General features: G+C 50.7%; 3 protein-coding genes across 3 annotated transcripts; 2 read left to right on the top strand and 1 right to left on the bottom strand.

Annotated features, from left to right (window-relative positions):
* The first annotated feature begins 614 nt into the window (after positions 1-614).
* On the top strand, positions 615-10,206 carry NKRF (NFKB repressing factor). Its single transcript, XM_058032565.1, has 3 exons — positions 615-817; positions 5,236-5,357; positions 7,375-10,206. Exons 1-3 carry the CDS (start codon positions 615-617, stop codon positions 9,366-9,368), a joined length of 2,319 nt encoding a protein of 772 aa, XP_057888548.1. The 3' UTR covers positions 9,369-10,206.
* A 1,739-nt stretch (positions 10,207-11,945) lies between these two features.
* Positions 11,946-20,667, bottom strand: UBE2A (ubiquitin conjugating enzyme E2 A). Its single transcript, XM_058032584.1, has 6 exons — positions 20,406-20,667; positions 20,002-20,082; positions 19,867-19,892; positions 14,812-14,901; positions 13,763-13,851; positions 11,946-13,380 (listed from the first exon to the last, which is right to left on the bottom strand). The coding sequence occupies exons 1-6, from the start codon at positions 20,447-20,449 to the stop codon at positions 13,252-13,254; spliced, it is 459 nt and encodes a 152-aa protein (XP_057888567.1). The 5' UTR covers positions 20,450-20,667; the 3' UTR covers positions 11,946-13,251.
* Positions 20,668-21,669: 1,002 nt separating this feature from the next.
* On the top strand, positions 21,670-24,926 carry STEEP1 (STING1 ER exit protein 1). The gene is made up of 7 exons (XM_058032580.1): positions 21,670-21,824; positions 22,154-22,271; positions 22,400-22,441; positions 22,549-22,687; positions 23,202-23,291; positions 23,401-23,493; positions 24,192-24,926. Exons 1-7 carry the CDS (start codon positions 21,701-21,703, stop codon positions 24,252-24,254), a joined length of 669 nt encoding a protein of 222 aa, XP_057888563.1. The 5' UTR covers positions 21,670-21,700; the 3' UTR covers positions 24,255-24,926.
* The last annotated feature ends 875 nt before the right edge of the window (positions 24,927-25,801 follow it).

The following is a 25,801-nucleotide window of genomic DNA, read 5'->3' as shown; positions in this document are numbered from 1 at the left end:
TGTGTGCGCCGCTCGCTGGGCCCGGCGCTCCGCACAGCCCCGGCGGTCACGGGGAGGCCGGAGCCCGGTGGGGATGGCGGATCCCTGCCGCGGGCAGCGCAGCGCCGCCCCTGCCGCGGCTGTTCGGCAAGGCCTGGGGCAGATGGGGCAGATCCCGGGGAGGGCGGCACCGGGGGAACCGGGCGGACACCGTAGGGCCCGTGAGGCCCGTGGGGCCCCGCTCCCTGCAGCGGCCGCCAGGGGGCGCTGAGGCCGCCGCGCTGGCCCCGCCATGGCGGCTCTTTCTCGCGGCGTCTCGCGCGATCGTGACGCGCGGCCACGTGACTCGGCGCCGGCCGGGCCGCGCTGTTCGGCCCCGCGCGAGTGACGGGAGCGGAACCGGGAGCGGAACCGGGAGCGGAACCGGGACGGCGCCTGCGGGGCGGGGCCGCCAGCCAGCGGGGCCGGGCCGGGGCAGGTGACGGCGGAGCCGAGGCTGGGCCGGGCCGGCGCTTCCCGGCGGCCCGCAGCGAGCCGCGGCCTGGTCCACACGTGGGGCCTGGTCCCGCCGTTCGCGCCCGGGCCCGGCGGGTGCGCGCCCCTGGCGGGGTTGGGCCCCGCGGCCTTTGCCCGCCATGGCGCCCCCGGCAGAGCCGCAGCCGGAGGCGGAGAACGAGCCGGCGCTGGAGCAGTGGCGGCAGTACAACGAGACCGACCGGCAATGGGCGCTGCGCCGCCGCTTCATCCTCCGCCACCTCGCCGCGTACCCCGGCGGCGCCATCGACCAGCTGCTGGCGCTCTCCGTGCTCTGGACCAACCACGTCTTCATGGGCTGCAGGTGAGCGGGGGCTCCCGCCGGGCTCGGGCGGGCTCTCGGTGCTCGCTGTCAGCCGGGGTGCCCGCAGGACACCGGGGCTCGGGGCGCTCGGCAGGACGGGCCGTGCCGCGGCAGGAGCCGGTGAAGCGGAGCGGGACCGGAGCCCCCGCCGGGAGAACGGGCTCGGGCTCCCGTGGGGGCCAAACCTCGGCCCCAGATGCGCTTTAGAAAGGAGCCGCGGGACAGCTGGGAGGGAAGGGGCTGAGGCAAGAGAGCTTCTGTCCCTGGCCGGTTTTGTTCGCTCGAGTGTGCCGGTGTGTGTTTGTGGAGGGCAGCAAGCCGCTGGAAAAGTTCATGGATGTTTTGCAAGTGGTTCTTGATGTCCCGCCCCCAGGACTCGCTGAGCTTGCGGTGCTGTGTCATTTAAATGAGCAGAGAGCTTCCCTGGGAGCACAAAGCCGCCCGTGCAGTCCCCTGAAGGCTCAGCCTTTTGTGGAGAAGGGAAGGGGAATCCTTTCATCCAGCCGTCCCGGCCGTAGCCAGGCTGTGCAGATCTGCACAAACGTCACCCACGTTCACAGACCCTTTAATGATGAGATTGTTTTGTTTTCAGCTGGACGGAAGCAGTTGCTTAACCACCAACTTCTGCAAACTGGCACAGAGATGGACTTTTAATAATGTTCCATCCCGCAGCCTTGTGGGGGAATACTTTGTGTCATCTCTACAGAGCAAAATCAGTATCTTTAAATACACATTTGCCTGTTTCCTTTTTTTTTTCCTGAGTCAAGTACTAAACTCTTCTGCCGGGCAAGCATCAAAATTTAACATAGATTTTAAACAGTTCCAAATTCCAAAGCTTGAGCAATATGTTAAAATTGAGTATATACTTTTATTCTTCATATACAGTCACATACAGTGGTCTGTCTTAATGTGTTTGTGTGCTGTCTTAATGGGGACCTTCTCTGTGCCAGGGCTTTTGGGAATGGTGCAATAATCAGCTACAGGGTGCTGCCAATAGAAGGGAGAAACTCTGTGGGAAGGTTTCAAATCCCAAAAACCGCTGCAGTTTCAGCGTGTCAGTGCACATCCTTTCTGTGATGAACTCCTTCACCTGTCAGGGGAGATGAGATTTGGGCAGGATGCAGTCTGGAGCCATTATCAGTGAAGATGTTTCCCCAGAGCTGGTGTGCCTGGCTGGAGCACTGCAGGGAACATTCTGTACTGTTAAAACAATTCTAGCTTTACTTACAGTTGCCTGGGGCAGGAAGGGACCTGCAGCATTCCCTGGAACTGCCTTTGGTGTTTGGGAAGAGATGTTGTTGATTCATCAAGTAAATAGCTTCAAAGTTTGAGGGATTTTAGTTGTTTTCCCTTAGGTTTGTTGGCTGGTGTTTGGTTTGGGGCTTTGTTTTGTTTTGTTTTGTTTTCCTAATGCTGGTTTCTTGCCAGCTGTTTGTCAGAGCAGCTCAGCTGGTTAGAGCAGGGTGCTGATAATGACAGTGATGTGGGTTCAGTCCCTGTGTGGGTCATTCACCCAAGACTTGGACTCGATAATCCTTGTGGGACCCTTCCAACTCAGCCTGTGGCTCTGGGAAGAACAGATCAGAGGCTTTGCTGTGAAATCAAACTGAGTGTTCTGCTGGGAGATGATGGGGAGAGCATCCAGAAGGCTCAGAACACATGGTCTGTGAGGAAGGGGTTAAATAAAAGGCTTCATTAGTTTAGCTGTGGATGAGAGAAGGTGCTCCTGTTCCCAGATATGTTAAAGGTGGCTGAGAATGGGGGCAGTGGTGCAGGAAAGCATTGTGCTCCAGAGTTACAGGATCAGCACAAGGGGTGACCTGTGAAAGTCACAGCAGGGAGACTCCAGTTAGCTACTGGAGGCACTGGGATCCTCTGCCAGATGAGACAAACACATGTTGAGACTGACTGATCTCGTCCCCACCCTCAGCTGAAATATGAGCCCCAAAGGTCTCCATCCTTTGTGAAGGATGACAGGGGTCAAATCTGACACTGCTCTTGCACCCTGCTGGAAATGGACACTGCCCATCACAGGTAATGTCACCTTGTCCCTGTAACTCAGGGAGAGAAACAGATTCCCACTGCTCTCCCCTTGGCTGCGAGAGGACCGGGGGTATGTCCTGGTTTGAAGGAAGGCAGGAACCTCCCTTGGAATGGAAAATACAAACTGTGTCCTTCTGAACTATTATAACTTTGAAATTGCAGGGCTTTCAGGCAGAGGTATGGGGAAGGGAGCAGCAGTTCTTTACTAGAATGTGTGTGTCCATCCCAGACTGTCTGTGTCCGTCCCCAGTGTCTCTGCACACCCCAGACTGTCTGTGTCCGTCCCCAGTGTGTGTGCACAGCCCAGACTGTCTCTGCACACCCCAGAATGTCTCTGTCCATCCCAAATGTGTGTGCACAGCCCAGACTGTCTCTGTACATCCCAGAATGTGTGTGTCCATCCCAGACTGTCTGTGTCCATCCCCAGTTTGCACACCCCAGACTGTCTGTGTCCGTCCCCAGTGTCTCTGCACACCCCACACTGTCTGTGTCCATCCCCAGTGTGTGTGCACACCCCAGACTGTCTGTGTCCGTCCCCAGTGTCTCTGCACACCCCAGACTGTCTGTGTCCGTCCCCAGTGTCTCTGCACACCCCACACTGTCTGTGTCCGTCCCCAGTGTCCGCGCTGTCCCCGTGTCCCGCCGCCCCAGCCGAGCCGCCCCAGCCGCGCTGCCCCCGGTGCAGTTCCGGGCCCGGCCGGCAGGGGCGCTGCTGGCTCCCGGCCGGGGGGGGGGGCGATGGGTCCCGCGGGGGGCAAAGAAAACAAAACAAAATAAAATAAAATGTAACAGACACTGTGCAGCCCTAGCGGGAGCTTCGGGGTTGGGTGACGCGGAGTGCAGGGTTAAAGTGTAGCAAAAAAGGCCCAGGCAGTGCAGAAAACGCCGGGGCTGGGCTGTCCTCCTCCCGTGCCAACAGCGAGGGAGTGAGAGGAGCTGAGCCCAGCCCCTCACCCCTGGCCAGAATCTCGTGGTGTCTTTGCCCTTCCAAAGAGAAAAAAACCCCAGGTATGGGAGTAGCAAGCTGAATACTTCCCCCACCTTGGTCATTTCTTTAGTCTCTCTTAAGTACTGGTCATTATTTTCTCTTAGTAACAGATGGGACAAAATTCCATGAGAGAAACAAACAAAAGGAAAAATCCTAACCCACAGCAGGGTATCACCACTATCTCATCTCCCTTTGATCCCTCCTGGAATTTTCTTCCCATTCCTGGTTCCACTGCCTCCACTGAGGGCTGAGCTGTGCTGGTGAAGCAGGGACTGCAGTATTCTGTGCTCAAGAGTTCTCCCAGGAGTTTATATGGATCTAATTAATGCCTGGTCCTTTAAATCAGGAGCAGAACAAACCTTTCTTGAGTGGAGCTTGAGTAGATTTCCAGAGTCCTTGAAGAGCAGTATTTAGAATCTGGTGCAGGTAAATCACGGCAGCCCTGGCTGCTGGGACAGCTGTGGGCTCCTGTCTGTGGGCAGTGCCCAGAGATGCTTTCTGGCTTTGGAAGGTGGGCATACCATGGAACAGGTGCAGCACTGCTCTTCCTCCTCTCTGAACCATGGTGTGAAGCTGTCAGAGGCTGCTGTCAGGCTGTGTTTGTGGGCTCTCCTTGGAGAGAAAGGTTTGGGTTTCTTTCCTGTTCAGCCTCACCATGCAAACAGCTCGAAATGGTGTGACAGATCCCCAGAGCAATGGAACACTGAGCTGGTGGGGGGTGTAAGGCCTTGAGGGAGGGGACAGGGCTGTGCCATGCATGTCCTGCTTGTGTGGAGCTGTGGGTGTTGCAGCAGGGTCAGGGTTTGCTCTGAGCTTGTCACAGGCATCTCACCTCTCTCGTGGTTCAGGAACCTAAAACATTTCAGTTACAGCACCCAGCCAGAATTTAGTTTGGCTTTTCAAAGAGTGGTCGATGAAGGCTGAGCAGTGCCTGTGTCACCTGACAGGGCAGTCCTGGTGTTGGTGGCGTGCAGGCTCTGGCTGCTGCCCCACTCCAGTGCCACTCTGAGCTCCTGTGCTTGGTTCACTGAAGCTGCTGCTCCTCCCTCACACCCCAGTGTTCAGTAGTGCTCCTGGCAGCTCTGCCAAATTCTGTATTTTGTCAGATAATGTATTTAAATTTCAGTTTAGAACACTGTCAGTGTGGTGGCTGCCTGGCTTAATGAGAAGTGGGTTTGTGCAGAGCTGGTGTGTGGCTGTGTGTCCGTGGCAGGGGGACAGTGGTCAGTGCTGTGCTCTGCTCCAGCAGGAGCAGAGGAGCATCTCCCTTGCACAGCTGCTGTGCCTCAGGCAGCTTTAGTTCTTGCACACAATAAAAGCTTGTGTGTGCCTGTGTGCTGCCCCTGGGGCTGCCTCTGAGCTCCTTCCTGCCCTTGGCCCCTCACAGGTACGGAGTGCAGGTCATGGAGAAGGTTCTCAAGATGGCTGAAGGCATCGACATCGGGGAAACGAGGTGCTACGAGCTGGTGCCCAGCAAGAAGCTGAAGAGATACCGCTCTCCATCGGACAGTGAGTACACCTGCAGTGCCACTGACCCTTCCCTGTCCCTGTCCCTGTCCCTGTCTGGGGGCAGCTCTGGGAGCAGGGGGACCCAGTGTGCCACAGGGCCGCCTCTGGGACAGCCAGCACAGCAAACTGGAGGGAAGTGCCCATGGTGGGCTCTGCTGGACTGCAGAGCAGCTCCCCCTCCTCTGCCATGTGCATGATTCACACACATTCTGTCTTTGCTTAGGAAAATACCATTTTTCATTTCAATTATCAGGTAACTGGTTTTCTAGGACTGGTGTCTGGAATCAGATACCTGTGTGCCTTTGTGTGCTGTGGTGAGGTGTGATGTTCTGACCCCAGGAAGGGTTGTACATGTACATGGTGATGTTCACCTCATTGCTTTCGAGTTACAGCCTGCTTGGAGCTTTGAGGGGATGGGGAGTAAGCACAATGTGTGGTTTGGGGGGTTTTTTTACCGCTGCTGGGCCTGGAAGAGTGCTGTATATGTCAGCCCAGTCCATGGTCTCAGGGATCAGTGTTCCAGCTGTAGCCTTCCCAGTGCAGGACATGCAGCAGGCAGGGAGTGCTGGCAGGTCGGTGGCTCCGTTCTGGCTGCTCCGTGGCACCTTCAGAGCTCTGGAGAGGGCGGGATCTGTGCAGGCCCCTGTGTCAGTCAGCAGTGCCTGTGGGAGGCACAAATGCCCGGCAGCACAGGACTCCTCTGGGCTTGGGTAGAATTTCTAGCTCTGCCGAAGTTACTTCCCTTACTTTGCCAGCCAGGAGTCTTTCTGTGCTTCCATGGGCCAGCTGCAGAGCTGAGGAGAGGCTGTTCTTGTGTGTTTTGTCTGTCACAGGCAGCAGCCCTGAGGGTTCTCCAGGGCTTGTTGCACAGACGGCACAATGAGCTGTTCTGCTGGCAAGAGCCTTTAGGTGCTGCTGCAGTGCAGCCATCAAAAACAGACAGGGAAGAAATGCAAACCTTGCCATAATTCATCAAAACTGATGGGCAAAGGATTTAATGTGTAAGAGCTTTGTCACCTGATTTCAGTAGGAAGGAAGGAAGGGCTGTGCTGTGTGCAGGTGTTGTTTTCACTGCAGTGAGCTGGGTGGTGATACCTGTGCTGTGGTGGTTGGTGTCTAGACAGCCTGACCTACAGAAGGCCAACACATTCCCACTGGATGAGGCAGCACTTCCCAGCACTGAGCTGGCCTTTTGCTCCTCTGATGAAATTACACACATGGACCACGTCAGCATGTGGGTGCTGAATCTTCCACAGGAGAAGCCCTGTGCAACCATCTCTTAGGTGTAACATATTTGCTTGTCAGCTGTTTGATTCTCCCCCTCTGCAGTAGCTGTGCATGCCAGGAGAGTCTGTCTCATTTGCATTTCTTCTGGTGCAGAAACAAGAGGTCAGTCAGTAATGGGGCCCTCAATTCTTGCATGTCCCTTGAGGCTCAGGCAGATTTCTTCATGTTTGCTGCCCTTTAGCCCAAAGCAATTACACTGAGAGAAAATGTGCTCCTATTAAGTCAGTAACAGCCCTGTGTGTTTTGGAAAGGAGGGTTTGGTACCATTGTGTTCCACCTCAGATGAGGAGATAGGATGATAAAGTAGTTTATCTGACATCATCCTGCAACCCTGCAGCAGAGTCAGAGCTCAGGTTCTAGTCCTGCTGTGGTGTTCTGTCTTGTTTACCATAGTTTTACTTATTTTAGTAGATTTGAAGGCATTCACTTCAGAAATGACCAGATGGGTCAGTGGGCAATGCTGGAAGGCAGTGTCATCTGACCAAATATGTAGAGATTTTTGTGTGGTAGCTGTGAAAGTGGAAATACCACTGTAGTGACCTGCACAAGAATGACTGGTTATCTTTGATGAACTGTGAATGTCTTTTGGAAGGAAACCTTTTGGGTTTTGGCTATGGAATGCAAGTCCTGTGTTCAGAGCCTGCAGGCTCCTCTTGCAGATCACTTTCTGAAAACAGTCTCCCTGTCATAGCACATATTGGTAACTGTGTAATATTCTTCCATCTCATAGGTCCAGAGCCAGAAGCGACTCCCGAGCCACCGAAAAAGGTGGTGCCCAAGTTCCGAGTGCGACCTCGCTTTGAGCCCATACATTTTGTCACCAGCGCTGAGAAGGATGGCAAGAAGGACAATTCAATGGATAACCAAAGGCAGGAGGTGAACCAGGAGGCAAATACAAACAGCATGGCACAGCCAGCTGAAAACTGTACAAATTCTTTTGTGAATGCACGAGAGGCGAATCCCCAGCTCTCCAGCTCAGCTGGACTTGGCTTTACAGGCCCAGCAGCAGCAGCAGCAGCCAAGAAGGCTGTGAATAGTGTGGACTCTAGCACAAGCAATGCTGTGCAGGTTTCTGTTTCCCCTTCAACTGCCCCGCCTGCATCAGAGACTTTCCCTCCATCAGCAATAATGCTGAAGCAGAGCTTTATGGAGAAACTGTCAGCAGCTGTCTGGAAAAACCTTACTAATCCAGATGCAAACACTGGGACGGATAAAATTAACTTCACGTATCTTTTGACGCGTTCAATTCAGGCATGCAAGACAAACCCTGAATATATTTATGTTCCTCTGAAAGAGATTGCCCCTGCTGACCTGCCCAAGAGCAAGAAGCTCCTGACAGACGGCTTCGCTTGCGAGGTGCGGTGTCAGAACGTGTACCTGGCCACCGGCTACGCGGGCAGCAAGAACGGCTCCCGGGACCGAGCCGCCGAGCAGGCGGTGAAGCTGCTGAAGAAATCCGTGGAAGTTCGAGTCGTTCAGCGCAAGTTCAAGCACACCTACCACGAGGACCTGGTGGTGTGTGAGGCAGGTGTGTGTCGCCCAGATTTCCCTCCCGCTCTCAAACCTCACGAGGAGTTCGTAGTTGCCAACAGGGACTGTGTCCCCATGCAGCCCGGTACTGAATCCACGAAGGGTTCCGCAAATGCCAACAAAGATTGGACTAGTTTTGTCCTCACAGAGAATGCCAGCGATGCAATAGGAATACTTAACAATTCTGCCTCATATAACAAAATGTCTGTTGAATATAAGTATGAATTAATGCCCAACCGCTCGTGGCGTTGTCAGGTGTATCTCCAAGATCACTGCCTGGCCGAGGGATTTGGCACAAAAAAGACCAGCAAGCATGCAGCAGCTGAGGAGGCACTGAAAATCCTGCAGAAGATGCAGTCCAATATAGCATCCCTCAAAGTGACCCAGGTGCAGAAAGTGGGCTGCTCATCACGGGGCTCTGGGAGGAAGAAGGACCTGAAGGACCTGGTGATCTACGAGAACTCCACTAACCCGGTGTGCACCCTCAACGACACCGCCCAGTTCAACAAGATGACGGTGGAGTACGTCTTTGAGAGGATGACAGGCATGCGATGGAAGTGCAAGGTGATGCTTGAAGATGAATTCATTGCAGAAGCAGTCGGAGTGAAGAAATCTGTCAAGCATGAGGCAGCAGAGGAAGCCGTGAAAATCCTCAAAAAGACTCAGCCAACTGTTGTTAATAACCTGAAGAAAGGCGCTGTTGAAGACGTCATCTCCAGAAATGAGATTCGAGGTCGATCAGCAGAAGAGGCTTTCAAACAGAAGATCAAAGAAGACAACATTGGGAACCAAATTTTAAGAAAGATGGGCTGGACAGGCGGTGGCCTAGGGAAGGATGGTGAAGGGATTAGGGAGCCTATTTCAGTAAAGGAGCAGTTCAAAAGGGAAGGACTTGGGCTTGATGTGGAAAGGGTGAACAGAATCGCTAAGAGAGATATTGAAGAGATCATTCGAAACTATGCACGTTCAGACAGTCACATTGACTTGACTTTCTCTAGAGAACTGACCATGGATGAGCGGAAGCAGATACATCAGATTGCCCAAAAATACGGTCTTAAAAGTAAATCCCACGGGCAGGGACACAACAGATACTTGGTGGTGAGCAGGAAGCGGCGCAAGGAGGATCTGTTAGACCAGCTGAAGCAGGAGGGCCAGGTTGGGCATTACGAGCTTATCATGCCCCAAGCAAACTGAGGTGAGGTGTCCCCTTTGAACAGAGACTGAGTTTCCTGGACACTCGACTAAAGAAAGAGATGCTGCATTTTTCTTGTGGGTAATAAAATAATGACATGAAAGTCTTTTACTTTGGCAATATAATTTCTGAAATGTTGTTCGGTGTTTAGAACCGACTGAATTCTGTTCGAGCGCATTAGCACAACCCAAAAGCAGTAGTGCTGTTCCTGTATGTGTCTTTGATATTACTTGTTCCTTCACATTTTATTAGTTTTGTAATAGCAAATACACATGTCCAACACGAAGGAATTTGACATAATTTAAAATTATAGGTCCCTTGCTCTTCTTGAGCAAGGAAGGAGGAAAAAAAAACCTTTTTAAAAAAAAGTTTAAAAAGCAAAGGAAATGCAGTCTGGGGGCATAAACTTGTATGTAAAATTGGTATTAATTACAACAAAAATAAAGTTTTATTTCTGGAAAAAAAAGGTTTTGTCACACTTTGTATTAAAAAAGTGTGCAAACTGATTATTCCTGAGAAATACATATATCAAGGTCTTGTCTCTGCTGTGTTTATGTACAGTATGTAAACCTTAACCAGTTTAGTGGTAGTTTTATTCATAGATTTCTACCTTGAGTCTCCCATTCTGAGAGTCACTGACGGCGCCTTCACTGCCAGCGAATGGGACTGAGAGAATTCCAGCGTTCCTACCTTGGAGAACGGTTGACATGTGCAGATACCATGGTGAAGTGTGAAATATAAAAACTGGAGGTAAATGCAGAGCCCACGCTCAAAGATGCTCATGTAGCTTGTGGGGACTGTTATATAACTTATTTTTTTACTTGGAATATCAGCTCTTTAATCCTGAACAAAACTGAATGTGTGCCTGGTTATTTCTCTGCTCCATCCCTGTACCCGTGCTTGTGTCTGGTGAGGGGGATTCCCCAGGAAACTTCTGGCCTTGCTCTGACCACGTGTGAGTGTGGAAGCTCTCCAGGACTGGCTTATGTCACTGTGAGGGCAGAGCACTCCCTTCTTTGATGGGGAAGCAGCCTCTGACCTCCATCTGCCCTGCCTGCTGGCAGGGTTACAGGACACGGTGCTCTGTGAGCCTTGGAGAACTCTCCCTTCATGCTCAGGAAGGTTAAAGGAGAGCAGCTGGCCTTGGAAGAGCCAGAGTGAGGTGTGCCTGGAGATGCTGCTCACTCTGTCAGCAGTGGGGGCTGCAGATGCTTTGCTAAGCCAGCCCTAGTGCAGTGGTTCTGTCAGCTCTCCTGTTGCCGTGTCTCAGCCATCACCTGGCGTTTTCTGCTGCTTATATTTGCCTCTCCAAATCATGACACCTTCCTCTGCTTTTTTTCCCACCTCTTGTTCCATTTTGTTTTTAAATGCTCTCAGGGCTGAGGTGAGGATGTCTAACCTCAGAATGTCCTGGTGCTGAGCAGTTAGAGGGATTTTCATCCCTGCAGGGTGATGAGGAAGAGGAGAGACTCAGGAAGCAGAGAGCAAGAGTCCTCTCCTCTCTGCTTGGCTGCACCACAGCTTCTGCCTGGTTGCTCTGCTGGGTAACAACTTCCTGCTGCTGTGAAAAAATAATATGGCAGTAAATTCTGAAAGTAGTTTTTTTTTTCCCTTTTGTTTGTGGTTGGTTTTTGTGCATTTCTTCTCCCTGTGTCTGAATTCTGCTCTCATGAACACTGGACTGTAGCAGATGGTGCTGTAGGAGTGGAAGAAGCCTGGTACTTTCTAGGGAAAGAAGAAATGAAGCTCCTCCTCCCCAGCTTGGGTCTGCACCAGGTGCTTGGAGCTTGGTGCTGCCAAGGAAGGCAGCGAGAGTTCCACTGCTATTCATGATGCAAAATGCCTCCTTTGGGAGAGCTGGGGCCTCACTGTAGTCAGGGTAGCTCAGCAGGGGCAGCTGCCCAGGCAGGCTGTGCAGGCTGTTCTTGTCCTGGCTGTGACCCCTGTGCCACACTGGGGGCTCAGCTGTGTCACTGTGCCCGGGGGCTGCAGAGCCTCAGCCTTGAGGAGAGGCACCACGGGGCCAGGGTGGAGCTTGTGGATAAAGGCTTTGCCTGATTGATTTTCTTTGGCAGCTCTGTGCCACTCATTTCTGGCTGCAGTACGAGTCCACTCTGTTGTTTTGTTTTGTTTTTTTTTTTTTTAACTAGTGAAACAAACACAAGAATGGTGGGAATGCTGCAAGGGCCTCTGTGGCCTTAGAGGGCCTTGGTTCCTTCAGAAGGGGTTGTGGCATTACAGCTGCTCCAGGTAAGGCCCAAGGCTGTTCCAGGGTACAAACTGTCACTGCAGGCACAGATCTGGATTCATTTTTTTGAAAGAGCCCAGCTACTTGTACAGAAACCAGCTCTTGTTATCTGCCACTCATCATAAATGTTGTTCTCCACCTGCTAAGACAGGAGGAAAGGAAATTCAATTCCTGTAATAACTGAGCCAGCCCTGTCTCCCCCTCACTGCCCCTCCCCTGCACTGCCCCAGGCACGCCTCTGCCCACAGGAGGAAATATCACAGTGCTGGAGCTTCCCCCCACACCAGCTGCTGGCAGCCCAGTTAAATAAGCACAGTTATACACTTCTTGCCTATTTATACAATAAGCACTAAGGTTACACTTTATTTACAACTTTTGAAAAATGTACAGTTTCTTACATGGGTTACTTGTGCAAAGTTATACTTTTCAACTAACAGACCAATGTGCACACAAAAGACACTGGAACAGTGGACAACACAATTGCAGGTTCCATCCCACACTGCTGCTTAAGGTTCTGTATCCAAAGGTACAAACTTGCCTTACAAAAAAAGTGACTGGACTTACAAATGTTTTTTTCAGAATTGAAAAAATACTTCCATAAAACTGAAGGGAACGAACTCAAGCATGCAGCAGTAGCTCACACAAACCACGCCGTCATCTACGAAGAGCAGAAACTGCAGAGACTCGAGTGCCTACCCTGGACTTAATTCAAACTTCCCACAAAACAAAGTTAGATCCCAAACAACTTATCTTTCTCAGCTAAAGATAAGGGGCAGGAGAAAGACACCGAAGGAGAGCAATTCCATTGCTGGAACAGGTCAGGTTTTATCTCTTAATGTGGAAGGCCTTTTGCTGAGTACCACAGCTCTGCCTGGTTTTGTCCAGTAATGCCTCGGTGACAGGACTATAGAAACCTACTGACAGTTTCTGTAGGCATGTCCTTTAAAATAGTAATAAAAAAAAAAGGGCTTGTTTCTCACCCTCAGCAAAGATCCAAGTACCACAGCCGTAGTGATTTATGTAGATCTGTACATAAATCTTGCATGTGAAGTGCAGAAGTAACAAACATTCCAGGGGCTTACTAAATCTTTGAATTGGAATCAATCAAAGTGTTGATTTTTTTAACATGAGTAAAGGAGTTGATAAACCAATACAAAAGGGAAACAAAAAATGATTTCTTCACCCAGTACTTAGAAACGCAGTGGGGTCTAAACCAATAGTAGAGGTGAGTGACCAGCCCGGACACATCAGCACTTTAGTTAATATCAGTTAAAAAATGTGTATGTATATAAACATCCCTTTTATCAAGCTACACATAAGCATCACTGTGTATAACACAATTACAATTAAAAGCTTAGTGTACACTACAGAAATGCACAATACTGCCCTAAGACTGGAGAGGGACCACAGAAAATGAATTCAGCATCAGTAACTCTTTTGCAAGTAACCCAAGTACAGAACGTTTGACTTCAAAGTGGGCGCGTTCTGATGTCCAAGGAGAAGAAGCTTCAGCAAGGGAGGGTGGCAACAGCACAACAGCTATTTTGCTTGCAAAGTAAATGCTAGGAGGAAAAAGATGACTCGGACACTTTGTTTATTTTCCTCATCAACAGAGTGTTCATTTGCATCATCCTGGGTCAACAGTCACGCCAGCTCTGTTCTACTATTGCAGAAACCCGTTTTTCATATTCCCGCTTATTCTCTTGGTATAGCTGAGCTGCCTGGCTGTTTGCTGGGCTGTTCGGATTGGGCTCATCCAATAGGGACTGTGCAGAGAGAAAAACATCCTTAGGCACTGCCCAGTACAGCTCCCCAACACACCCTCTGAACTGCCCACGCTGCCCAGAGCAGGGCTGTTAGTCCAGGTGCAGCACTGCATCCCTGCAGCTGCAAGGCTCTGGAGGCTCTGGCCACCAGTGTCACCCCTGCACAGTGCAGGTGACTTGCTGTGACAGCCAAGCATTGCTGGGGGCCCTGCAGTGACCACCCGGGTCACTGCCTGGCCAGCTTACACCTGGGAGGGATTCACACTTTGCCAATATTGTAGCTGCTATACTGGCTCTTAGGAGAGGGGGGAAAAAGTTTCCTGAGCTGTTTTTGTCAAAGCATCCTAATGTAATTCTGTCTCTTCATGCAGAGTTCTTTTACCTGTATGGATGTTAAGATGGAGGAGACATCATAAGTGGGGCTCCAGCGATTCTGAAGGATATCCAGACATATACTACCGTCTGCATAGACTGGAAAGGGTCAGAAAAACAGCTTAAACCACAACTTGTACAGCCACTGGCTTTTCTCCCTAGTACTGCCCACTCCTGAAAACCTATGTACAGACACAGTGCAACAGCCCATACTGCAAACAGGCCTCTAGGTAGGAAGCACTGAAGCTCCTCACCAACTTAAACTCAACTCCTGGTTATTCTCTCACAAACTTCTCTGTCATTGCTGCTGTGGAAAATCATGAACAGATTTTAAGGCAAAAAAAAAATTTCAGCTGCCCAGAAGTGAACCAAACAAAGAACACCCACAAACAGTTGTTCACACTCAAGGTTTCCCCATGAAGTCTCTGCAACAGAGTCCAGTCACCTTATTCACAGCAGCTACACAAGAACCTTCCCTCCCTGCACTGTACCCACACTTGCCATGGTAGAAGGTTTCTGGTATTTCTGCACAAAGCAAGGAATAACTCTCCAGCCTTTAGCTACCAAGGAAGGGGATTAATTAAACAATCTTACTGTCACTGGCTATAGCTGGACCCTAACACTACATTTCACGGTGTATCACGCTTACAGGCATTTAGGGGAAGTGACAGATGACAGCTGCATTCACTGGTGCCACTATGCTATGTCTACAATACATACAGACAGAAGTCCAAAGCACTGCTATTTAAATACAAAACATTCTTCTGTAAGGCTTAACAGGCAGTTGAGTGTCTCACCAGTACTGTGCTGTAACACCTGAAAGGTAAGAGGCTCCTTTTATTGCCCCTTTCTTTTCAAGCCTGAGCACTGCTCACATATCCATCCTCACCAAAACTACACAACCACTGGAATTGTGCTGCCTCATTAGTGGAAACTTTTATAATAAATAGACCTTTTGTACAGCAAGCTATAACAAAAAACATCCCAGCCCTCTCTTCCCCCCCACCAAACCTCCAAGAGAACAGCAAAACTAAACCCAAGCACTGTCTAAGTACTTACCATTTGGATGAAACATTTTAGAGACAAATCTGACAGTAGGTGGCTTATTTGGGTATTCTTCTGTGAATTCTATTGTAAGTTTGAAAGTTCCTGGAGTTGAAAGAGAGATAAAGCAAGCTTTATTCAGCATGAATTTACACAAGGGATGAGTAAGTAGCAGTTCCCCCACAATACACACTGACACTACTGTGCTCACACAGGCATGATGGACATGGAACACACATTGTGCAATTCCTTCACTCTCACGGAGTTAATCATTAACACCCCAGTCCCAAACAGTACTGGTACAAGAGTATTTCCTGGGACTGACTTTTATTAAGCCAGTCAAAAGGTTTATGTGGGGAAATAAATCTGCCCTTGGGGTTTTCTTCCAGAGAGCCTAATCCCAGTACACTGTACAAACAACAGCAGTGGGTGTAGAACCATCTGTGTCCATAACGTCATTGGGTGAGTCCTATCTATGGAATACACTGTCATAGCAAGGACCTTGTCATTTATTTCCTCTGAATTAAAAAAGGCATATTCCTCAACAAATGTAAGGTAATCAGGTCCTGCAGAAAAGTAGTATTGAATGCAGCATATCCAAATCAAACTTTCAAATATAAACCTGAGCATTTACTTCACGCTAACTGGTCATCCTTAGTGAGAGGCTGATTAAGCAGAAACAGAAACTGCAGCGGAGTCTCAATCCAATCACTTTAACAGCCTGCACCAACCTAAGTTGTTTTAGCCCTTCTCCTCAGGCTATGACAATCTGAGAATAAGAAGTCTGTCAAGTCAGCTGCACATATGGGTTCAGGGGATCAAGGCCTAGTCCTGAATCAGCTCTGTAACCAAGGAACTCTCCCTGCTCCACTGCAGACCACGGGAGCTGCTCCCAGCCACGCTCCCTGGTGTGCCCAGAGCTGGAGCAGCTCCACACAAACACAGCCCTCCTGCACAAGGGCTGCACCTGACACTAAAGCCAGAACAAGCTGCTGCTGGGGCAGGTTGCCTTTTTTGAAAGGGCACCTTTATGTATCAGTGATGGGTGAGTCAGGTTCCCCACATCCCCCCACGCTCAGCATCCCTCGGTGTTTCCTGTTGTGAGGGAGTTTTCCAGCCCCAATAGAATGAAGTTATTCCTTTGGCTAGCAAACACGTGCCAATAACTGGTAAGCCAGAGAACAGATTTTTGGTTTTTCTTTTTTTTTTTTTTTTTTCCAGATCAGCAAGGACCTGCAAGATTTCCCAGGGACTCCTTTCTTTATAAGGAGATAAACTGTAACACTGAGTTGCAAGAAATGAAGGTCATTGCTTTGACGTTCCAGTTTGCAAATGAAGACACAGCACAGATGCTTTAGCACTTTCTCTACAGCAGTGGGAAGTCTCAACACCCTAAAAATAAGTTTATGCATGTTTGGTTTTTTTATTAGCAGCCTAACAATGTAACAGCAGAGAGCCAACACTATGCTATCTCACTGTGAAACAAACGAGCCAGAACAGCAGAGTTAGGATTGCTCAAATTACTGGAAGTCTGCAGTGGGGTTTTCAAGTAGACTCCAGCTTAGTCCAGTGGCACAGAGCCAGGTCTGAGATCAGCCTGAAACACAGGAATTAGGAACAACTTCTGCCAGCTGCAAACATCAGCCCCTTAGAAGCAAATGCTTAGAGATTTGACTCAAGATATTCTCAGCTCTCCCTGCCCCAGTTTGGTTCTCAGGAGCCTCCCCCTGAAGGAGGAGTGACTAAGCAAGCAGTAGGCTGCAAACCAAGCACAAACCACCACACAGGTTCGACAGCAACAGGAGCAGTTTGGTCTCAGAATCTATTTAAAACCACTGAAAGAAAGGGAAGCTATTGTCCCACAGAGACAGGACAGTGCCACTTTAACACAGATCTGAGCTCACCTGCAGCAACACCCAGCTGGAGTATCTATCTACCTACTGGGATTTCCAAGGCAGGGCCCAGAGGGGCAATGGCTCTTTGGAAATGCTCCACAGTATGCAAACCCTCACTACTGAGCTTTACTGAAGGGCAAATCCAGAGATGTGATGCACCAAAGTCCAAGGGTCACCCACACTGAAAGCCCACAAAAGTATCACAACACAGTGCTGAGGCCTTCAGGGTTCAGTCCCTTCTGTCACTAATTTTAATGCTTTCAATTAGTATTTCTCACAACTTACCCTAGACAGACATTTTAAAACCATGAATTATCATATTTTCTGTCATTACTGATTTTGGGATCATCACTAATCTTAGGCAAACATTCTCTTTTCTGCCCTGTACTTACCCTGTTGATCACTCCTGCCTCAGGATTTGAGACCCTGACACAGCCAGGAGAGGTTTCTGCCCAGCCTGTGCCCAGCCCCAGCTACTCCAGAGAGCAGAGCCCGTGTCCCTGCAGGGCCCCTCACTGCAGCCCCTCCATTCCACTGCCCTAAGAGCAGGGACAGGCTCTGTCACTCCTGCATGAGGATACAGGACCCACATTCCACGAGCAAGGCATAAACCACACAGAAGACAAATGCCTCGTGTTCTCTGCTCAGCCTCCTGCACAATCCCAGCAAGGCAGGGTACAATGGCTGAGCTACTTAAATCTCTCTGAGCCAGGAATCCTCACTAACCACAGCATCATCATCCTCAGAGGAACAGCACTGGGACAGCCTGGCTTCCATGGCTGTGCCAGCATTACCACTTCAGATGCCACACACAAATATTCTTAGAAATACGGTGGAGGGAGGATAAATATCCCCAGGGTCCCACTGCAGACACCTGCAATGGAATCCTCTTGAACCAGAAGATGGGAGTTGTGCTGCTGGTCCAAATTAGGGGTTGCTCCTAAGCTGAGGCAGGCTGCACACTGAGTTGTGAAAACACCCTCCAAGTCTGGGGGTGGAGAAGGAGGGATATCAGCTGCAGAATGCTGCACAGCAAGTAAACAAATGTGCTTCAACTTCAGGTTTGCAGCCCAGACAACCCACACCACCTCAGAAGCTGCAGGCAGAGAAGGGCCTCTCCAGAAGGAGGATAAAGAACAGTAACTCTCACAATGTCAGCATCATTGTACCTCTAGAATAACAAACCCCCTAAATTTCACAGGCTACTTTTACAAGAACTAAGCTATCTGAAATTTTACAGTATCACCACACAGTGAAAGAGCCTAAAAATGAAAAAGAACACTGACCTGCAAAGACTTACAGAGTTTCAGTGTATCTTTGAGTGACAAGGGCTGTGCAGCTGCAAAGCCAGTCCAAACTAATATGCTGTAAAACTAAAATTTCCTTACTCTTACCTGTATAAAGCTGAACTGCATCTGGACTGCCCTGCCATGATCTGAACTGTGCTGCTTCACCCACTGAGTGGGAAAGCACAGCTGAGGCACCAGCAAGCCCTATCTCCAGGCTCCACTTAGTGCTTTGTTATCTAGGAAAGTAAGATCCATCCAGGGGGAGGAGATAAGCAGATATCCTGCTGCACAAGCCACATCTGTTTTCCTGAGCACACAGTGGGAAAACACAGCCTGTGCTAAGGAAAGAGCAATCCATCACACCCTGGGGCACAGCATGACATCAGCCCAAGCTGCAGGGCAGCAGCAGCAGCCCCAAGCATCTGCCAGAACCTCAGACTGCTGGGAGTGCAACACGTCCTCAGCATCCAAGATAAAGACTCACTGCTGCCTCAGGAAGCACAGAGGAAATCAATATGTCAGGGCTCTCAAAAGCAGCCCTCAACCTTTTGCAACTCAATGGAAATATATGGAAAAAAAGCCCTTGGAGCATCTGTTAACCACATGCTGAGCTGGAAGAGCCTGAGCATGGCAGGAACCTGCATTCAGCACACTGCAAGGAGACAGCTCTCTGCTCCAAACAGTGAATCACTCCATCAGCAGCACTGCTCCAAGAGCCTAAAGCAGCTCCAGCAACCCCCACAGAAGTTTCAGTGAGCCCTTCTTTAAGGGTTACCACATGAGACAGCAAAACACATTTAGTCTAGCTGCTCTATTATGCAATGCTTTAAGTCCAAGTTCTAAACATCAGCCTGCTGAAGCAGCTACTCCAGCAAATTTCTTAACTGAAGAAATTAAAAAGAATTACATTAAAAAGAAGTGAGTCTTCAGAGTTTTCTTAGGCCTGAAATATTTGAGGTCTTCAAAATGTTCACAGAGAAATACAGTCTGCAATTCAGAGGCACATCCACAGGTGCTACCTCCACGGGTAAACAAAGACAAGGGAGTTAGCCAAGAACAACATAAGAGTTAAGGAATTTTTCCTATGCTTTTGTCATGAGTCATGGAGATCTAAGATTAATTATAGCCTACACTGAAAGTACCTTCAAAAATGCATCACTGATTTCAGTTAGACAGTAGTTCATGTCTAACAGGTTTTCACAAGATGCTGAAGTACTCACACAGCATCAGTAAACCTTTCAAAGTCAGTAAGGCCAGAGGGAAACTACAGCTATGTCACCAGGACCTATTCAGTCAGCTTTTAAACATAAAAAGTCTTTTCAATCCTAAGTCCTGAATGATACCAATTGTAGCACAGCAAAAATAAATGACAAGAAAAAGCCACTCCTCTGAACTTCCTCAGTCATTCAGCCCATTTCCTACTTCAGCTGACTCACACTGGAACTTGCTCACAAAACACTTCCAGCATCAGAAAAACACAGAACTCAAACAAAAGACAACAGTTCTATGCCAAGTTATTGATAGCTACCCAAACATGAATGTCCCTAAAAACATGATCCAAAGTTCAACAGAAAAGTTTAGAGACCCTTAACATTACTTATAATAGATATAGGGACTACATACAAGACTGTACAAGCTAATTGTATGTTTTTTTAAGTCAACACAGCAATCTAAATCTACAACACTTTCTGAGAGTAGGATTAGAAAACTAATATTTACAAGCACCAGGCACACACGTGTGTGGTCAGGTGAACATGCACCCACGTCCCCCCCTTCACCCTCTCCAGGCTCACACCTGTTGCAGTCTACGGCAGTGACACCGAGGCCGTGTCAAACCGCAGCATTCACCCCGAAAAGCCAAACACAGCCCCGCACGCCGCACTTACCGTCCTCGAAAGGAGTCCCCTCGGGCCTGGAGAAGGGAAAGCAAAGCACAGCGTTACCCCGCTGGCAGCCCGGCTCCGACCCCCCGGCGGCGGAGCGGCCCCCGCGGCCCGCCGCCCCCTTCCCCGCCGACTCACCCGAAGATGACGGCGTTCCACACCATGATGTTGTTCTCAGAGGGGGCCCCGCTCACCCCGGCCGGGGGATCCTCCTGCAGCCTGCGGGGCACAGGGACGGTGAGCGGGGCTGCGCCCCCGCGCTGCGCAAACGGCGTAACCCGGCCCAGGAGCCGCCGCTGCGCAAACGGCGTAACCCGGCCCAGGAGCCGCCGCGCCGCGCAAACAGCGTAACCCGGCCCGGCAGCCGCCGCTGCGCAAACGGCGTAACCCGCGGCAGGCAGCGCCGCCCGCGCTACGCAATCAGCGGAGCGCGCCTTGCCCCGCCGCCATGTTGTGCTGCCCCCTCCTCCCCCGGTGGCGCTCGGCCCTTCGTCCTCCTCCCGCCCGCCCGCCCCTTTCCCCTCGGCCCACGGCCTCGGTACCTCTTGAAGTCCCGCATGAGGCGCCTACGGGCCGGAGTGGACATGGCGGGCTGAGGGTTATAGCTCAGGCATACACTGCCGGAGGGAGCGCCGGGTGCGGCTGAGGTTCGAGCTCCGACTGAGGCGGCGGCGGCGCTGACGGACAGGAGCGATCGCGGCCTCTACCACTACGGCGGGCGCGGGGGGGGAGCCTGGGCTGCACCGACTCCTGCGCCGGCAGCCCGACGGTCCCGGGATGTACCAACGGCGCGGGGAGAGGGGGGCGGAGCCGGATGTGGCTGAGCCCCCGGCCCAGCCTCTACCACCACGGCGGGGGGCGGGGCCTGGGGGCGGCACCAACGGCGGCGGAGGGCGGGGTGTGACGTCAGCAGTGGCGTCACGGAGGGGCGGTGGCGCTGCGGGATCAAAACAGTTCAGTGGGGAAAGTGAAGGTCGGGTCCAGCAGCGAGCCGGAGCCGGGAGCGTATTCCCAAATTCCCGGGGCACAGAGGGCTCCCTCACACCTAACGGTGACTGGGGAAGGCAAACACCATCACTACAAACATGCCCTCCCTTCCTCCTTCTGCCGCAGATTTCTGTGCTGAGGATGAGGCCCCATGGTCTGGGACATCCCTGGGCTCAGTTGGGCTCAGCTGTCCTCGCTGTGTCCCCTCCCAGCTCCTTGTGCACCCCCAGCCTCTCGCTGCTGGGTGGGCTGAGGAGCAGAGAAGGCTCAGCTCAGGGTAAACCCTGCTCAGCAGTAACAAAAACATCTCTGAGTTATCAGCACAAATCCAAACCACAGCCCCACACCAGCTACTGTGAAGAAAAGTAACTCCATTGCTGTCAAAACCAGCACAACACTGCATTCTCTGCTTCCCCAGAGAGTGTTTTCAAGGGAAAAATAAGCTATTTTCTACGTTTCTTTAACAGCTTTTGAAAATAAATAATCTCTCAGCTGTTGTGTAAAACAGGCTGGCTGGGCTGTGTTTCTCGAGTTTATCCTCACTTGTAATTTCATATAACCCAGCTGTGTGGGGAGGCGGCTGAAGAAAGAGACACGGGAGAAAACCCAGTGACAGAAAGTTAACATTGTTATCAGGCCGCACAGGACCTTCCCCGCTGCACCGGCTTGTGCAGTCAGAACCGTGTGAGCTCTGGCTGCTGGTCAAGAAGGGCTCTGTCCAGTTTTGCCCGGCCTTTAGAGGGGCAGGAGCTCCGGCAGCCGGCGGGCCCTGCGCTCCCCGGAGCCGCCCCGGCGGGCGGGGCCGGGCGCGGGGGCCGGGCCAGGCGGCTCCGGGCCCGCCGCCGCCGCCATGCCCAAGGTGGTGTCGCGCTCCGTGGTGTGCTCCGACACCCGCGACCGCGAGGAGTACGACGATGGGGAGAAGCCGCTGCACGTCTACTACTGCCTGTGCGGGCAGATGGTGCTGGTGCTCGGTGAGCCGGGGCCGGAGCCGGGGCTGGGGGGGCAGGCCGCGGCCCGGCGGCGCGGAGGGCCCGGGAAGGCGGCGGCGGGGTGCGAGTCCGGGGTATGAGATACGGGTGCGGGTCCGGGGTGTGGGATACGGGTGTGGGTTTGGGATGCGGGTGCAGGTTCGGGATGTGAGGTACCGGGTGTGGGTTGGGGATGCGGGTCCGGGATGTGGGATACGGGTGTAGGTCTGGGATATGAGGTACGGGTGTGGATCCGGGATGCGGGGTGTGGATTGCGGTTCCCGTGCGGGTGCCCGCGGGCCCCGCCGCCAGCCCGGCCCTCGCTCCCGCAGATTGCCAGCTGGAGAAGCTGCCGATGCGGCCCCGGGACCGCGCCCGCGTGATGGACGCGGCCAAGCACGCCCACAAGTTCTGCAACGCCGAGGAGGAGGAGAGCGTGTTCCTGCGCAGGTGGGCCCGGCCCCTGCACCCCCGTCCCTCTGAGCCCGGCCCGGGAAGGCGCTGTCCTCCCGCCCGGCTGGGAGCCACCAGCCCCTGTGCGGTGTCCGTGTGCTCAAGCGCTGCCTCTCTTCCCCCAGACCCGAAGGCATAGAGCGGCAGTTCAGGAAGAAGTGTGGCAAGTGAGTGACCTTTTCTAGTCTTTTGAATGACTTTTAGAATATTTTATAAGGAAACCATAAGAACCCAGAATCTGGGTTTCCTCTCAGCTGTGTATTTCTGTTTCCAGGTGTGGACTGCTGCTCTTTTATCAACACCAACAGAAAAATGCTCCTGTGACGTTCATTGTTGATGGTGCTGTGGTCAAATTTGGCCAGGGTTTTGGGAAAACAAACATATATACTCAGAAACAAGAACCTCCTAAAAAGGTGATTTGCTTTAGAGAACAAGGATACCTTTGCTTTTCTAAAGGTGTTGTGTATAAAATAACTTAATGGTAAGGGGAGAGAAAAGAAAAAGGACCTCTGAACAGTAACTCAATTTGGTGTCTTGTCCATGTTTCCCTTAAGTTTCCCTTGACAGTGGTCACTGCTGCTTGAAGTCCTAGCACTAAAGGAGAGCAAAATCAACTCTAAAATCTAGACTGTGCCTGATGTTTAGGCTCAGTTAACAGAAAGTTTCCAGTTGTAAGTAGGTCAGCTTGGTAGTTTGCACAGTGATTCTCAAAGTCTGGCTGACCTACTGTATATCAGTGAGCTTGCTTCTGGTAATGACACCTTTAAGCCCAGAAATCACTGAGCATAATTCCCCTTTACCACCCACAGAGTTCAGGTAATCTTGGTGGCTTGCATAAGAAGCCTTAAAACCTTTGGAAGGAGGAAGCAATCTCTACTGGCACAGCTGTTGCCAAGGTTTGACAAAATATTCTTGTTTTTCACGCAGGTGATGATGACCAAACGGACCAAAGACATGGGCAAGTTCAGCTCTGTCACAGTGTCCACAATTGATGAAGAGGAGGAGGAGATTGAAGCGGTGAGTTTTGGATGCCCTTAGTGGGCAGAGGCAGCAGTGGTGTCACTGTTTGGATGAGATGTTGTTCCTCTGGGGTTTGCTGGTGCAAGGTGACGTGTGTCTGTTTCAGAGGGAGATTGCAGACTCATATGCACAGAATGCAAAAGTGATTGAGAAGCAGCTGGAACGCAAAGGCATGAGCAAGAAAAGGCTACAAGAGTTGGTGAGTTTTTCTTTGGTGCTGAACACAAAGCTCTGAGATGTGTTGGCTTTGTACACAAAAGCTGTCTTGCAGATCAGACTGCAGGTATAGAGAGGTCCTGGTATAGTCACAGGCAGCTTGCAGTTTTGTGGGGATGAGATTTCCTTTACAGGTTTTATAAAGATGTTCTTGTCCCCCTGAACTTAAAAGTGCATGCCACTGCCTGGAGAGCCAACTGAAGAGCAGCCAGCAGAGTGCCTGCAGGGAGGCTTTCTGTGACCTGCTGGACAAGCACCAAGGGAAGGGGACATCAGGCCATGGCTTTGCCAGCCTGTGCTCCCATGCCTGCTTGGTAGAGCAGGTCATTGCCATGAGGCTCCTGGGGAGGATCTGCAGCTCAGCTGCTGCTGCAAGGGGCACTCAGAGAATGAATGGCAAGGACATCACAACTGATGTCCTGTGATAGGAGGGGAGGAAAGGGGGAGGAAATGTGCAGCTTCCACCTGAGGATAGAAAGTATGAAATTGCCTCTTGGGCTTTTTACAATTTTAAAGATGGTCCTTGTTTTGAACACATCTGCAAAACACTTGAGCTACTCTTGCTCCTGGTTTTAGAACTGAAAAATTTGCTTGGTCAGACAAGAAGGGCAAACTTAATTGGAGCACTGAAGGCAAAATTATCCAGACATGATTTAATTCTATCTTAATTTTCCTGTTCAGGCTGAGTTGGAAGCCAAGAAAGCCAAGATGAAGGGAACCCTGATTGATAACCAGTTCAAATGAAATACTATGTATCTGCTGGGTATTTGGAGACAGGAGAAAACTGCCAAGAGCTATCACAGTTCTGTCAACAAAGCAGAAGTAACAGACAAGAGTTGCACTGTGCTGCAGCCAGCTTGGAGGATGAGAACCTCTCTGGATCCTCTGTGTACTCTGGGCACCAGTCTTAACTCCAGTGGCACTGGAGACTTTGCTCAAACTGCACTTCTCTACAGACCCAGTGTTATGAGCAGGCTGTTCCAGGAGGAATATTTACTTTCAAGAAAATCTTTGCTGTGTGCCTTCCCAAGTTCACCTTTCGATACCTGTCTTTTTATTTTGTAGTTTTCAAATGTGTTTCCTTGAATACATTAGGACAACAGGTACAACAAAGAAATCCTTACAAAAGTAAGCTCTATGCCTGTTGTTCATTTTAAACATTTATTTTTAACATATCCAAAAGGTGCAGCAGCCTGAACCATGCCACTCCAGCATGGTATGGAACAACAGGGATGCAAAGCTTGGGCCTGGTGCTGCTGCTCACCCTGAGCTGCCAGCACAGACTGGGCTGCTGCACTGCAGTCTCAGCTCCTGCTGAACATCACAAGGCTGCAGTTGTACAGACACACACCAGAGTGTAAAATCCAAGCCTGTTTTAAACTACTGTAAATAAAAACTGCTACTAATGAGTTCAAATATGTGTTTGGAAGTTACTGATACAGCCAGTGATCATTAAAGAATACATCTGCACATCTGAAGTAGCCCATTGGGCAAAACAGTATCAGTATTTGGAGTTGTGAAATGTGAAGGAAAAATTGTTTTGAATGTACTGACCACTAAGGCCTTGGATGGACAACATTACACACCAGTTTTTAAAGTACCTTGTTTGGGTAATGGTACTTTGTGCCTCTTTCATGATGTAATGACAGTGCTCTCTAGCCCATGGCTTCATTGCTCTACTTTGGATTAAATATCATGTTACAGATTTGAACTAAAAATATCTCTCCTGAGATGTTCTTGCTCTACCAAGTAAATGCATCATAAAATGCAAGCAATGAAAAAGATGCTTCCATCTTCCACAATTATTATGGAAAAATTCCTATAATAACTATAATTCCTAAAGATTTTTCATCTGGCTTTATAGCCCTGACTGGGAAAACTCAGATCTGTGTACCTAAGATCTATCCTCTCTTTCTCAGGAAAACAAGGAGTAAAAGAGGGAGTGAACTCTGCCCAGAGCTAGCAGAGATGGGTTGGTAGATCCTGGGACAATTTAATGCCAGGCTGGTAAGCAGGGGTTCACTCAGGCAGTGCTGATCTTGTTCCCTGCTCATCACCTGCTAATCTGGAGCCTATTTCCAGAAGCCGTGGTGGTGTGCAGTACTCGGGAAGGGCAGCAGGTGTGTGGGTACACAAAGCCCTTTCCCAGTGTGGTAGCACAGTCCAGCCAGGCGAGGGCCTCAGGCTTCCTCTGGGAGCGATCCAAGCCTGGGGAACTGCAGGTCCCTCTCTCTAACAATTCACACTTTTTTTCCCAAGCAAGAGTAAAAGACTTTGCCATCTGAAAATAG

Source organism: Melospiza georgiana, chromosome 12 (genome assembly GCF_028018845.1).
Source record: "Melospiza georgiana isolate bMelGeo1 chromosome 12, bMelGeo1.pri, whole genome shotgun sequence".
In the NCBI taxonomy this organism is placed as follows: domain Eukaryota; kingdom Metazoa; phylum Chordata; class Aves; order Passeriformes; family Passerellidae; genus Melospiza; species Melospiza georgiana.
This window is presented reverse-complemented; position numbering and strand designations above follow the sequence as displayed.

Excerpts from the sequence above, each read along its gene's own strand:
- NKRF (XM_058032565.1), top strand. The coding sequence starts at position 615 with ATGGCGCCCCCGGCAGAGCCGCAGCCGGAGGCGGAGAACGAGCCGGCG. Across the intron at positions 818-5,235 it reads CACGTCTTCATGGGCTGCAG|GTACGGAGTGCAGGTCATGG; the intron begins GTGAGCGGGGGC and ends GGCCCCTCACAG. Across the intron at positions 5,358-7,374 it reads ATACCGCTCTCCATCGGACA|GTCCAGAGCCAGAAGCGACT; the intron begins GTGAGTACACCT and ends TCCATCTCATAG.
- STEEP1 (XM_058032580.1), top strand. The coding sequence starts at position 21,701 with ATGCCCAAGGTGGTGTCGCGCTCCGTGGTGTGCTCCGACACCCGCGAC. Across the intron at positions 22,442-22,548 it reads TTCAGGAAGAAGTGTGGCAA|GTGTGGACTGCTGCTCTTTT; the intron begins GTGAGTGACCTT and ends TTCTGTTTCCAG. Across the intron at positions 22,688-23,201 it reads AACAAGAACCTCCTAAAAAG|GTGATGATGACCAAACGGAC; the intron begins GTGATTTGCTTT and ends TTTTTCACGCAG.
- UBE2A (XM_058032584.1), bottom strand. The coding sequence starts at position 20,449 with ATGTCCACTCCGGCCCGTAGGCGCCTCATGCGGGACTTCAAGAG. Across the intron at positions 14,902-19,866 it reads GGGGACTCCTTTCGAGGACG|GAACTTTCAAACTTACAATA; the intron begins GTAAGTGCGGCG and ends TTTCAACTCCAG. Across the intron at positions 13,381-13,762 it reads CCATCTTAACATCCATACAG|TCCCTATTGGATGAGCCCAA; the intron begins GTAAAAGAACTC and ends CTCTCTGCACAG.